The sequence below is a fragment of the Sceloporus occidentalis genome, unplaced genomic scaffold (assembly GCF_023333645.1).
Source record: "Sceloporus occidentalis isolate IW3139 unplaced genomic scaffold, rSceOcc1.0.p SCAF_2, whole genome shotgun sequence".
Classification (NCBI taxonomy): domain Eukaryota; kingdom Metazoa; phylum Chordata; class Lepidosauria; order Squamata; family Phrynosomatidae; genus Sceloporus; species Sceloporus occidentalis.
Window position 1 is genome coordinate 4,368,558 of NW_028316982.1, and position 15,064 is coordinate 4,383,621.

The 15,064-nt window shown below is 42.1% G+C and overlaps 1 protein-coding gene across 5 annotated transcripts in view; it reads right to left on the minus strand.

Annotated features, from left to right (window-relative positions):
• LOC149317892 (lisH domain-containing protein ARMC9-like) overlaps positions 1-15,064 on the minus strand; it is a 121,115-nt gene that overhangs the window by 58,465 nt on the left and 47,586 nt on the right. For all 5 annotated transcript variants that reach the window (XM_089508617.1, XM_089508615.1, XM_089508613.1 and 2 more), the window contains 5 exons: positions 11,034-11,068; positions 6,802-6,913; positions 4,678-4,770; positions 3,738-3,828; positions 3,392-3,515 (listed from right to left, as the gene is read on the minus strand). In XM_089508617.1, the coding sequence (XP_089364743.1) occupies positions 3,392-3,515; positions 3,738-3,828; positions 4,678-4,770; positions 6,802-6,913; positions 11,034-11,068 (455 nt within the window). The remainder of the gene's footprint in view (positions 1-3,391; positions 3,516-3,737; positions 3,829-4,677; positions 4,771-6,801; positions 6,914-11,033; positions 11,069-15,064) is intronic.

The window sequence follows — 15,064 nt, forward strand, 5'->3', positions numbered from 1 at the left end:
ATCCAAATAAATAAATAAATAAATAAATAAATAAATAAATAAATAAATATTTTTATTTGTATACCGTTTTTCCATAGATCAAAACGGTTTACAGACTATAAAACTATTGCAAACATCTCATAACAATAGATAAAAACAAGTAATACAATTATATAAAACACAATCATTCACAGGGTAAGGCAGAGAATTGATGGTATCAAGAGCACTCAACTTCATTCCTGGGGGGGGGGGGGGGGAGGCTTGGCAAAAAAGAAAGGTTTTAAGCCTCTTTTTAAATGTTTCTAGGGGGGTCATGAGACGGAGCTCCTTGGGGAGATTGTTCCAAATCCGTGAGGCCGCCACTGAAAAGGCCATCTGGGATGTGGAGACATATTTGGAAGATGGAATTTGCAACAGATTCTTCCCCGATTTTCTGAGTGTGCGGGGCGGATTATAGGGCCCACCATATCCACGGATTTTTTATCCACAAATTCCAGCATCCACAACTTGAAAATATTTTTAAAATATACAAATTCCAAAAACCAAACCTTGATTTTGCTATTTTATGTAAGAGGCATCATTTTGCTATACCATTGTATTTAGTGGTACTTGAGCATCCACCGATTTTGGTATGCACAAGAGGTCCTGAAACCAAACTTCAGCAGATACCAAGGGCCCACTGTAATACTTAGCAAAATAGAAGACAGTAGGAAAAGAGGAAGACCACATTCAAAATAGATAGAGTCAAAGAACCCATAGCCCTAAGTCTATAAGATCTGAGCAGCATGGCTGATGATAGGATGACTTGGAATTCTCTCTTTCATAGGGTTGCCATAATAATAATAATAATAATAAATTTTATTTCTACCCCGCCCTTCCAAGAAATGATCAGGGCGGCTTACAGAATTTTAAAAACATTACAATACAGATAAAATTCAGTTAGCAATTAAAACCATTATTACAAACAGGAACAGGAAAATGATAAGTAAAAATACATCTAACAGGGGCAGTAGAAAAAGGCAGAAACAATCATCAATCCAGGGTCAAGGAAACAAAAAGGGGCAGGAAAAACAGACAAACAATTTAAGGTGGGAAGGCCAGCCGGAATAGATATGTTTTCAGCTGTTTTTTAAAAACATCTAACGAGGCGGCTGAGCGAAGCTCTGCAGGGAGCGTATTCCAAAGTACAGGGGCAGCAGTGGTAAAAGCCCTCTGTGAGGTCCGAGTCAAATTAGACCTAGGGACCTCCAGCAATTTGGTCCCAGATGTTCTGAGTGTTGAAGTCAACAGTAATTAATAACAGCTAATTAAGGCTGTTGCAACATGCTCTCCACAGGGCTAATTTTGAAAGCATTCTAATGTTTCAACTGGTGCAAAATGCAGGAACCAAACTATTTTCAAGAATAAGGCATTTTAGTTATATAATCTCAGTGCTGGATGCCAATTTGCTTTCATGTACTTTCCCAGACAGCAGAGGTAGCTCATTGTATCCTTTCTGGATAATTACAAGGGAGAAATGGCTGCTTCCTTGTTTTGATGGGGTAGCTATGTTTTCCCCTAGTCAAAGACCCTGAAAAGCTTAAGGATGGAATGGAAGTTGAAAATAGATTCTACTGTGCAACAAATGCAAACCCACAGCCTTTATGGACCTATTTATAGGACCAGTCTTACCACTAGGGAGGGTTGAGGTGACCTGGCTCAGGCAACAATTTAGGGTACCATTAAAAGGGCAACAAGTTCTCCATTACTGCATTTTAATTGTATTATATATGCAAGGAGTTATGGGATTATGGTTTGACATCAAAATGCTGTAGTCATCACTATGAAGATCCTTCTCTACTCCCCCCCCCCCCCCGGGCCATAAAACTAAATGTAAATAAAACTTCATGGAACTGATGGGTAATAAGCTTAGGACAGTCAAATGAATGTACTCAGTCATGAAGTGTATTAACCTATAAGAGTCTCGTACCATACGATATGGTAATGGCCTCTGCTTTCAGTAGGCTTAAAAGTAGTTTGCATTTATTTGGATACTTTTGCAAGGATAAAACACTTTCATCTTTTTAAAAAAATTATAAATGCAATGAATCCATACCCCTCTAAGATAATTCAATATTTTCAAATGAAACATGTGTTAATCATTTGACTATGGTGCCATATGAGTATTATCTAATGTGGAAGTATAGTAACATAACCAGTTGAAAAGAGGCTAAGTAGTAAAACATGTACCGTCTTTAGCGAGTTCTGGTTGCAAGAATCACTGTCATATCAAAAGAAATGGGAGAAAGATGTATGTGCTACAGGTAAACAGTGGGACTGCTTGAAAGAGAATGTGGTGTGAAATCTAACCGCAATGAATTTGAAAGACATTTTTTATAACTTGTTACAAGAAAGGTACGTAAAGATTTATAAAGTAAAACAGTACATTGGTTCCCTATGGTTACTTGTGACGTATGCGTGGTCATCTTTGCTCTCACACATAAAAATCTGCATCTTTACAGATTTATAGACTAAAACCTCTTAAAACCACATAGCCTCAACTTAAAGGACAATACACTCATCCACTAAGAATATTGATAACATAGTATTCTAAACTGCCATCTTGTAAGCAGCTCAGTTTTATCTCTGCAAGTAAAAAGGAGAGAAGCCTCTTGATACAGGCTGAGTCTCCCTTATTCAAAATGCTTGAGACCAGAAGTATTTTGGGTTTTGGATTTTTGGAATATCTGCATTTGCATATAGTTATCTTGAGATCCAAGTCTAAACACAAAATTTATTTATGTTCATATACACTTTATACACATAACCTGAAGGTAATTTTATAGAATATTATTAATAATTTTGTGTATGATACAAAGTTTGTGTACACTGAACCATCAGAAAGCAAGTGTTGTTGTCTCAGTCACCCATCAAAAAAGCTTTGGAGTACTTTGGATTCTGAAATTTCTGATACGAGAGATTCAACCTGTATATATTTCTAAGGTTTGTGTGTTAATTGCTTCAATAAATATATATATTAGCATACATATGTAAGTTTGTTTTAGGACTTGATATGTTGCTACAGTGATTAAACTAAGATTTTACATCCAGGTAGAGAATTTTTTAAAATGCACAAAAAATTGCATTGCATCATCCCTCTGTCTCTGATGTGTCTTTAGGAACAAAGGCTCTGATACCATTAAAGTATGATCAAAATTGGAGGGTTTAAAATATGAGTGCCTTGCAGAGTCCTCCTCCCCCCCCCCCCCCATTTCCTCTCCCACCAGCTTTAAGCCATATGGCTGTCATCAGCTCTGGAAGATTCTGATGAGAGCTGTATGAAAATCCAATGCTCCTCTTTCACTCTGAAAGCAGCTGAATGAGCCTGCCCTCCCCTTCCTGCTGTCAAGCAGAGCCCCACTACTTTCATCACCTGAGGCTGAGTTTCTGCAAAGCCCCGAGGACATTCTCTCGGGTAAGGGAATACTTGTCTTCGGCTTTCAATCTTTCTTCCAGCATTCTGAGCAACCGAGGATTCTGGGAAAGGTAGTGTCGACCTAGGAGAAATAAGGAGCAGAATAAGATTGGAGGGAAGAGCTGGCCCCTGCCCTTAAAAACAGTTCTACTTGTTTCTATGACAGCATCAAACTAGCTGGATAGCTGGCTGCTCTAGGTGCTTGCCACCACTGGAATCTGAACACCTGTCAGGAACATCTCTGACATAAATACACAGGCCAACAGTACTGGAGAAGCAGCGATTTTTGTAGTTCATCTCTTACCTTCAGCCAATGAGGCAAATGCATTGATAAGTCTGGCTGTATATTGCCGAACCACCTCATTCTTTGATTGCATCAGCATTAACACACTTCTCTGAAAGAGAAAAAGAACCTTTTATGAAAAACTCTTGCCACTCTATGTGTAAATCCTGAAATGAGCTAAACATTTTGTCTGTCTGCTCCCTTTCTCTGTGTATCTCAATGAGACTGACAACAAAACGTTATCACAGTGCCACATGGATGCAGAGAAAATCAACAGCACAAAAACCAAACTGCCTCTGCACCCACAACTCTCAAATGTACAAAGATCCAAAGATTTGTTACACAAACAAACCCATCCAGAGAGATCTCTATGAAGACTATTTGCCAAATGGGTGAATTACAGCAGATAAAAATGGAGTCAAATATTTCAAATGGGCCATCACTCTATCTAAGATGCTTGCTCTGATTGAAATGTGACAGCAAAGCTTAAACCCAACTATTCTCAGCTCTGAGTCACAGACTGTTGCTAGCTTTGGATTGGGAGATCAGTGAACGAAAAAGTCAAAACTGGGAAGTGATACCATAGCAGTCTTTAGGTATTTAAAAAGCTGTAATGCAGACAACAGAGCAAACTCATTTTCTGCTGCTATAGTAGGATCTGACCCAATGGATTCAAATTATAAAAAAGGAAATCTTGATTCATGATTACGAAGAGGCTCCTGTCAGTAAAGAGCTGTTTGTCAGTGGAATGGAATGTTCTGGAAGGTTGTAGATTGGTATTTTTAAGCAGAGGCTAGATAGCTACCTGACAAGGATGCATTACCTGTGGATTTCATGTACTGGCAGGGATTGGACTACTTGACCTTCCCAACTCTACAATTCATTTCCATGAAACTTTAAGCTTCATGTATGTTTGCTGTGTATCCTGCTACTGGTTAAATGAAGATCTATCCCTGTTAACCTGCATATTGCTGAAACAATCCAAAAGGTCATTGTTGATATAAGCCTGCAGAACTGTGTCCCTCTGCTCACCAGGATGGGATGTCGTCAAACGCTGTGAAAGAAGCACATAAACATTTGTGAATCTGTAATACTGTATATACCCATGTATAAGTCTAGAAATGTTAGTCAAAAAATTGGCCCCCAAAAACCTGGAATGACTTATTCATGGGTCAAAGGAACCATCCCCTTCTCTGAGTAGAGGAGCAAATGGTGAGAGCTTAGTCTGTCCTGGGAGCACCTGAAAGAACTACTCTGTCTGCTACGGTAGGGAGACTTGGTGATGCAGTGGTTAAACACCTGTACTGCAGCCACAAGGTTGTGAGTTTGATCCCAGGTAGGGTTCCAAGGTCCACTCAGGCTTGCATCCTTCCAAAGGTCACTAAAATAAGTACCTAGCTTGTTGGGGGCAATTAGCTTACACACTGTAAATGGCTTAGGGCAGTGATGGTGAACCTTTTTGAAGCCAAATGCCCAAACTGCAACCCAAAACCCACTTATTTATTGCAAAGTGCCATGTCCCTCTGGCTTTCTAGTAACAAACTCTGGCAAATTCTGTGCTGGGACGATGGCACATATGCCCACAGAGAAGGCTCTGAGTGCCACCTCTGGCACGTATGCCATAGGTTCACCATCACTGGCTTAGGGAATGCTTAGTTTACTGATAAGCGGTATAGAAATGTACTTGGTATTGCTACCGTGATACTGCTGCTTCTGACCTTTTTAAATGCCTGGGTGGGAAAACAGCAACAATGGCAGCTCTTTGGTACTTCCCCTCAAAGAAGTGCCAAGAAAAACTGGGCCTTGAAGGTTCTGAATAAGACATTTGTCTGTGTTTGTCAGCTTTTCTGCACTGAAATCAGGCAAAGTTGTCACATTAAAGGCTGTAATCACTGCTAACATAGGCTCGAGACAGACCAGCCGAAAGGGGTGTGGCGGTGGCAATACTAGAGTTCTGGACCACAGTGCAACTGCACGGTCCGGAACCCTAGTATGTAATGCTGGTGGCCTGATGGCAGCGTCCCGTCCACATGACCACCGCCTTCATGTAACGGATGCATATCATCCAGACATTGCAGCGCATCCGTTGCGTCATAAGTGCGCCATTGGCGCACTCACGACGTAACCTGGGCACCAGTAAAAGAACCCAGAAAAATGGTTTTTTTTAACTCCAGAGGGACGTTGCGCAGTCTAGTGGCTGCGGCATCCCTCCGGAGTTAAAATGGGCTCCTGCAGGCCACCGTTTCCGGGTGGTCTGTACTGTGCTATAGTCACCACTAACTTTGCCTTTTCTTCCTTTTCTACATGTTTGCATTTTCCTAATCCTGCCTGCATCTGGTGGCCTCCCATATAAATCACACTGCCACCATTTGCAGCATTTCCCTCCTCATCCGTTTGGCCTTTTGGGTAAACACAAACAGTTATGCCTTCCAGAATTGTGTAAGCTGTTTGGCATCATTTTCCTTTGTTTTGTCTTTTACATCCTTTGTTACATGCCCCTATGTTTTACCCTTGACTTACCTACAGGTCGTATCAAAATCCATAATTTTGCCCCCAAAGCCTGCCCTTGGCCTATACATGAGATGGACCTATAGTCAGTAATATATGGTAATTAGAGAGAGTTATTTAGACACAAAGAGAGGGCAATACTTTGGCCTTATCTCTTTCTGCCAGAAAACCATCCTCTGTGGTCATTAAAAACCTTTGCATTTTCATCTTAACTAGCCTTCCCTTATAGCTTTTCAAGTGATTTTCAGGTGCATAACATTTGAATTTCTCCTTTTCTTGTTAAAGGGTCATGGGGGGCATGGGGGAAATGAGACAACATAACCCCATGTATCGAAAAGCAAGCACAATTGAGACATTCCTCAAGATGATGAAGTTGGAAACAAACAAACAGTCACCCTGGGTCCCATTTTGGGAAGGAAAAACAAGGTATAAATTTAATAAATAAAATACAAATAAAATTGGCAAAGGAGCTGAATCCATCTCAGAAACATGGCATTTGGCATCATCCTTTGCTTAGTACAAGCTAATGTCTAGTTGCTTAATGTACGTTCATCTGTCTGTTCTTCAGTTCACCTACCCAGCGCAATGCTTGCAGCAAAAAGGCTTTTAGACGATCACCGCCATCCACTAGATCTTTCTTTAGCTTCTCATAATCCAAAGAAGGCAAGAGTGGCACTTCTAGTATTTTCCTGTTTAACAATGAAGACAGAAGCACCCATGAAAAACATAATGGATTCCCCAGATCCCACTGAAGCAACACACTTTTGGAAGAACAGAAACTGAGGGTGGATCCACACTGTAGAAATAGTGCAGTTTGACAGCATTTTAAGTGCTGTAACTCCATCCTATGGAGTCTTGGGATTTATAGTTTTACAAGGTCTTCAGTCTTCTCTGTCCAAGAGTTCTGGTGACTTACAAAAGTACAAATCCAAGGATTCTATAGGATGGAGCCATGGCAGCTGAAGTGATGTTAAACTGCATTATTTCCACAGTGTAGATGTATCCTGAGTCTTATGCTTTCGGAGATGGAAACCTGATGCCAGGTAGAGGCAGATCGCTGCCTGTAAATTTAATTTTTAGGTGTCCATTTGCCTAGTCATTAGGGCTGCCACAATGAAATCTGGAGAGGGCTCCTGTACTTTTAATGGCTGTGCAGAAGAGGGAATTTCAGCAGGTGTTGCTTGCTACCTGGCCACATGACAACCATTACTCTTCTAGACAACCAGTGCCAGCAAAGGAGCCCTTCAGTTTTTAACCTGGCAATCTTACCAGTCATATAGAAGTATTATGTGTCTGTGACTAGCACTCTTCTAGTACTTCTACTAGTACCCAGGTTCCCCATGACATTCTTGCAAACAAGCTTGTAAAATGTGGGCTAGACAAGGTAACTGTTACATGGATTTGTAACTGGTTGACTGGCCAAACCCAAAGGGTGCTCAACAATGGCTCCTTTTCATCCTGGAGAGAAGTGACCAGTGGGGTCCCACAGGGCTCTGTCCTGGGCCCAGTGTTATTCAACATCTTTATCAATGACTTGGATGACAGAATTGGGAGCATACTTATCAAATTTGCAGATGACACCAAATTAGGAGGAATAGCTAATACCCCAGAGGACAGGATCAAAATTCAAAATGACCTGAATAGACTAGAAAGCTGGGCCAAAGCTAACAAAATGAAATTCAACAGAGATAAATGTAAGGTACTGCACTTAGGGTGGAAAAATAAAATGTACAGATATAGGATGGGGGACACCTAGCTGAATGAAACTATGTATGGCCCGTTCCGCACGGGCGGAAAGTACTTGCGCGGCACGTACTAGGGTTAGAAAGGGGCATCCTTTCCAGACGCCCCTAACCCTAGTACGTGCTGAGCGCGTACAAAATGGCAGTGCACCTTCTACGTGGGCACCGCCATTTTGACGCCATAAGTGCACCATTATAACGCCATAAGTGCACCAATGGTGCCGTGCAGCGTCATAAGGGTGTTAAGGAAAAAGCAACATGGGACATACAGTGATTGAAATAAAACATGTATGTGAGAGTCAGGGTGACTCAGCAGAAGCAATTAAGAGCCACACAGGTGTAAAAGATAATACAATTAACAAGTCCTGAATGCCAAGGACAGAAGTGCAAAGTGGATAATTGAACACACCTGAGAATTGTTAAGTGGTCAAGGCTGAGATGATGAAATCATTAATTCTGGGTAGAAACAAGAGAACCAATGAGAGTGGATGTACACGCCCACTGGGTGGATACTGACAAGAGTGGGTGGTATGATCCAAGGACTATAATAATGACTATGGCCTGTTACAGACAGCCAAAATAAAGCTGCTTCGAGTCACTTTGGAGGTATGGTATTTCAATGATACATGCGTCCTAAGAATCCAAAGGCCGCACCAAAGCCACACTCCAGTCTTAAGGACTGGAGTGCAGCTTTGGTGAAGCTTCCAGACTGTTAGGACTCATGCATCATTGAAATACCATACCTCCAAAGTGACTTGAAGCAGCTTTATTTTGGCTGTCTGTAACAGGCCTATGATTCCTAATGTATTTTGTGGGTAGTAGCAGTGAGTAGTGAGGAGTATTGTTGGAGTTGTATTGGATAGTTTTGGAGCTGTATATAGTAGAATAAAGTAGATCTTTTATATAAGACTACTGAGTTGTCTGGTGTCTTGAGTGAAGATACAAGAGCCAGCTGGATCCTGAAGAAGTGGGAAGATTTCTGTGGAAGCAAGAGTGAGAAGGCTTGGAGAGTTTGTCAGGGTCTTCAGCCTATTCTCTGTAACTCTGCTGCTTTAGAGCAAAGCTTTAACCACTGGCCAAAACTGGTCAGCGCCGGTGCGTAACAAGGTGGTGAGTTCGAGCCAGAGGTGAAGAGCTACAACTCCCATCATCCCTGACAAAGGGCGCCACAAGAAGCTGCATTTTGCAGCTTCTTTTTTGTTGTGCAGAGGAGTTGCACGGTATGGCCGCTGGGGCTCCTCTGTGCAGCAAATGACGGCGTTGGCAGACCACCCTTTTTGGGAAGTCTGTAAAGCGCCTATGAAAGGGATCCTGGAGTCCAAGTAGGCCACAAGTTGAACATGAGTCAACAGTGCAATGCAGCAGCTAAAAAGGCCAATGCAATTTTAGGCTGCATCAATAAAAGTATAGTGTCTAGGATCAAGGGAAGTAATAGTGCCACTCTATTCTGCTCTGGTCAGGCCCCACCTGGAATACTGTGTCCAGTTCTGGGCACCACAGTTCAAAAAGAATGTTGAGAAACTGGATCGTGTCCAAATAAAATGGTGAAGGGTCTGGAAAGCATGCCCTGTGAGGAACGACTTAGGGAGCTGGGGATGTTTAGCCTAGAGAAGAGAAAGTTAAGAGGTGATATGATAGCCCTGTTTAAATACTTGAAGGGATGTCATATTGAGGAGGGAGCAAGCTTGTTTTCTGCTGCTCCAGAGACTAGGACCCGGAACAATGGATGCAAGCTACAGGATAAGAGATTCCATATCAACATTAGGAGTAGCTTCCTAACAGTAAGGGCTGTTCGACAGTGGAACACACTCCCTCGGACTGTATTGGAATCTCCTTCCCTGGAGGTGTTTAAGCAGAGGTTTGGTGGCCATCTGTCGGGGATGCTTGATTAAGAGTTCCTGCATGGCAGGGGATTGGATTGGATGGCCCTTGTGGTCTCTTCCAACTTTACAATTCTATGATTCTATGACTCTAGACTTAAGAGATTTGCTAAGAGCCCACTCCACTTTCTATATACTGAAAGGAGTACTCACTCCCACCTTCCTGCTCAGAACAACCTTCCAAACAACATAGCCATTATAGACAGGGAAGTGAAGTGGAAAGGTACATAAGTGACAGCACTTGCAGTGTATTACAAGTCTGAATTGTACAACTGCACAAATGACTGCCCAAAGAAGTATAACAGGTGCACTATGTTCTCAAACCTTGGACACTGCAGACACAGCCCAGCAGCACTCTGTGTATGCTCTGTGTTGCCCTCAGATCCCACCCCATCTCAGTTACTCCAGCCTTTCAGTTTTCTCTTCAGACACGTAAATATAGCCCCATTACAACCCCTCAAAATCCATTATCCTCTTTTACTTTTCCATTTCGGTTCACTCTGTATACTGTATGTGTGTGTTTGAATTACTATTGTGTGTGTGTGTGTTTCCACTTTGCACATCTTCCAAATAAAGATCTCTTAATTTACCAAGAGTCTGGAGTCCTCCCAGTTAGTGCTGGTATATATTGGTGCTTCCCAGTTTAAAAGGTTACCCAAGCCTCTCGCGAAGCTAATTTCCCCAACATTTGAATTATTACAGACCCCAAATCCACCACCTGTTCTTTGGGTAATACAGCCTGGCCCCTATCCATTGGCCAGAAAGAGCGCAGAAGTACAGAAGTGCTCCTGAACCCTTCCCCTGCCTTCCTACGATAGAAAAAACATTCAGTCCTGACTACTTGTGCATCTGAACTGAACACTCAGGACTGAAGAAAAGCATTACACTCACTTCCAAGAGGATCTGTGGTAGAAAAGATGCTTCCATTATAAATATTATTTTTAACTATTAATATGAATTATTCATTTATACTGAGTCCCAGTCCTGGGAAAAGAGCGGGATATAAACAAACAAACAAACAAACAAACCTCACCGCTTCCCCAATATTGGGACTAAAGGCATCTTACAAAATTAAAGCAAATGCATAGCTTCTCAGTCCATTTCAGTATAATATTTCTCTCCTGACCCAACTCCTTTTTAAAAGGTAAAAAAACAAGAAATATCAAAGTTAAAAGAAGAGTACTTACAAAGGAGCTAAAGATGCTCTTAACATGGTGGAGGCCTGCAGTTGAGAGAAAGAGAAATTACACACATAGCATATTAGCATATTATATATTATCAAAGCCAACCATACCTAAAATCATAGAATCGTAGAGTTGGAAGAGACCGCAAGGGCCATCCAGTCCAACCCCACGCATGCAGGAAATCACAATCAAAGCATCCCTGAGAGATGGCCATCCAGCCTCTCCTTAAAGACCTCCAAGGAAGGAGACTCCACTACACTCTGAGGAAGAGTGTTCCTAGTGTTTGTCTAGTCAGATTTTCAGTACACGCACCCTGACAGGAGTTTCAAAGCCATTTGTTAAGAATGTGACTTGTGCCTCCAAACCAAGCACCCAGAGCACTGCCTAGCAAGGTAGTAATAAAAGAAAATCAAGATATATTACCACACAAGCCTTCCTCAACTCACACCCTTCATACAGAATTTCAGTCCTTACAACGACTCCAGCAAACCACTCCAGTGTAGTGGTTTGAGCACTGGACTACAACTCTGGAGACCAGGATTTGAATCTCTGCTCAGTCATGGAAACATCCTGGGAGACCTTGGGCAAGTCACTTTCTCTCAGCTGCAGAGGAGGCAAACGCAACCCCTCTGAACAAATCTTGCCAAGAAAACCCAGTGACAGGCTGTATGTGTATGTGCTTTCAGGTTGCCTGTCAACTTATGGGGACCCCATGAATTTCATAGAATAATAGAGTTGGAAGAGACCCCAAAGGCCATTCTGTCTAGTCCCCTGCCATGCAAGAAGACACAATCAAAGCTCTCTCAGCTCATGGCCATCCAGCCTCTGTTTAAAAACCACCAAAGGAGGAGACTCCACCACCCTCCGAGGGAATGTCTTCCATTGTCAAACACCTCTTGCCATCAGGAAGTTCTTCCTAATGTTCAGGTGGAACCTCCATCCATTGTTTCATGTCCTAGGCTCTGGAACAGCACAAAACAAGCTTGCTCCTTCTTCTATATGACATCTCTTGAAATATTTACACATGCCTATAATTTCCTAAGGTTTTCTTCAGCAAGGAATCCTCAGAGGTAGTTTTGCCAGTTCCTTCCTCTGAAATATAGCCTACAGCACCACTGAGTCTACCGCTCAAGTACTAACCAGGGCTGACCCTGCATAGTTTCCAAGATCAAATGGGATCTGGTGCCTTTAGCGCAGTGGTTCCCAAACTGTTGTCCTCCAGATGTTTGGTACTTCAGTTCCCAGAATTCCTGCTTATTGGCCAAGTCATCTGGGATTTGAAGTCCAAAACACCTGGAGGAATAAAGTTTGGGAATCACTGCTTTAGGGGATTTAGTCTCTAAGTTTGTCTTAGGGTCACCATAAATTGGAAACAAGTAATTTCCTATTTACGGCCACGCTAAGGCTAACCAAGAGCTGCCTTAAATCCCAGTTTGGAAGAAAGGCAGGATATAAATCCAATAAACAAGCAAATAAATAAATAATCACAGGCTGACTGTGTGTGACTTGCATCCAGTGCACTCTTCCAGAGTAATTCTATGGTCAACTTTACCCAAAAGTCACACTGAAGGACTCAGAGGATTCCTAAGGAGAACACTCCACTAGGCATTTGTAGCTCCTCCAGCATAATTCTATGGTCAATGTCTGGCAGATGTTGACCACAAAGTTGCACTGGAAGACCTAGAGATTCCTAGAGAGGTATTCTCTCAAGTAAAAACATAGTGTTTTTGTTATTTACAGTTTTCCCATATTCATGGGGGTCCTGTGCCCCTAACCCCAGCGAATGTAGAGGGAAGAGTGCATGCGTGCGTGTGTGTGTGTGTATACACACAAAGTACGTATGTGTGTGTGTACATATATACACATACAGACGCAAACATACAGACACAGGAGTCAGTGTGGTGTAGTATTTTGAGTGTTAGGCTCTAGGACTCTGGACAAGCAGGGTTTGAATCTCTGCTTGGCCATGGAAACCCACTGAGTGACCTTGGGCAAGTCACGCTCTCTCAGCCCCAGAGACCTATGAATGAATCTTGCCAAGGGTGGCCACAAGTTGGAAACAACTTGAAAGCACACAAGAACAAATATAGACATACCCATACAGGTAAAACATGGACACACACACACAGTTTTCTCCCCTGCACCTCTCTGTTTTTTCCTCTCATCCCTTTCTATGCTCTTTGTGTATATATTAATAGTGTGAGGCGTGTGTGTGTGTGAGAGAGAGAGAGAGAGACGATTGGAAGCCCTGGTGTTTCCCAGTGTGACAAACTGGTGTACTGGCACTTCCAGGATATCATGTGTCTATATTCCTCTGGTGTACTGCTGCAAGATACCTGGTTTCTATATTCCTCAGAAATGGGTCAATATCACTTGCATTTTAAATAATTCTTGATCCCTGGATACACAGGAATCAATTACACACGTAAGGAAAAAAACAAGGGAAGGGATGAATGACCAGGCCAGTGTTCTAAGGTTTAGACTTGTCTTCCATGGGGTATTATTCCCAGAGGAGGAAACCCAAACCAACCGTTTAATAGCCTGGGTGGACCAGTGGATACAGCCCATTCTCCATTAGTTCCTACCTTTCTTTGTTTTAGATGCATTTTGAAACTGGTGAGGGAGAAGAAAGCTGGATTCCTTACCCTCTGTCTCCCTGTACATGAGGGGGAAAGTTAAGATCATCCCCACCCTACATTCTCTCTCTTCCTTAAGAATCTTAAAATGTCAATAGAATGCAACCCACCCTGACTTAAGTCTTCAATGTGCCTGGCTTTCCCAGTACCATTTTTAGTGTCACTTTTTCAATGACGGATTATGCTTAAATGACTTGGAGATGGGCTGAAAAAGGGGAAAAATCAAATCGTTCTGTACAAATTTTCCCACCACCTATCTCAGTGATGTCAATGGGTGTCATTTTCTCCCAGAATATTCATTGTCATCATCTTTTTTGTCACAATTATATCTCCTTGCTTTGTGAGCGCCTTCCTGACTGGCCCGTCTCTTGTAACGCAGGTTCTTTCATGGCACTCCTGCAATCAAGGCCTATTGTTAAAGCGTTTGTACTGGGAAGGTTTAGAAGACAAAAGGCATGAAATGTCAAAGGGAAGATTGTATTACTCCATTCCACATACCATCCGAACACTCAGGGGTTTCGCAAAGCAATCCTATGTAACACAAGGAGCATGCCTCTTACAAACAAAGGAGTGTATATACGTCTATAGGAAGCCATTTCATATTATGATTGAATCAAAGAGTGATGATACATAATAGTTAATTAAAAGCTCTAAAACCTTAAAGCTAAACACTTGTGCCTCAGTTCAGGGATTACCTTTTATGGCAGGAATGCCTTGCGGCTGCATTGTATTCTAAATCTTTTTATTTTTCACTCATTTATATCCATTTTCCTGAATACTTTGGATTAATGGTGCCCAACCAAAAGCCATTTAATTCCCACAATAAAATCAGCGTGATTTGTATATATAAAAGCCTCTATTTAAAACCTCTAAATAAAATTCTGAGATGGAAGGAAGGAAGGAAGGAAGGAAGGAAGGAAGGAAGGAAGGAAAGACACATTGAGTTAGCTTATGGAACTTGATGAGAACTATTCTGACCCAGTGAGAATGTTTTAGGACAACACTGCACAAGCAGCTGGAAAACATGTTAGACACATAACCAGTGAGAATGGTAACAAAGGGCAGAGTGTTCCCATTTAGGATTGCAACCAACCAACCCAGCTGCCTGCTTCCAGGATATTCCATTTTATTCCTTCTCCTGCTGTTTGTTTTCCACCAGCATTTGTGGCTCTGAAGCATGCAGAGCCCTCGGTTAACTATTTCAGGCTGTTCCTGTTGTTAATCGCTACCAAGCTAAATTCAGACTTATGGCGACTCTATGAATGAGTCTTGGAAGCTCAGGTCTGCCGTGGCTTTCTTGACTGAGTCTTCCCATCTGGGATGCAGTCTTCCTCTTTTCCTGCTTTCCAGCACCTTATCAAGCATTATTATCTTTCTGAATGAGTCCTGTCTTCTCAT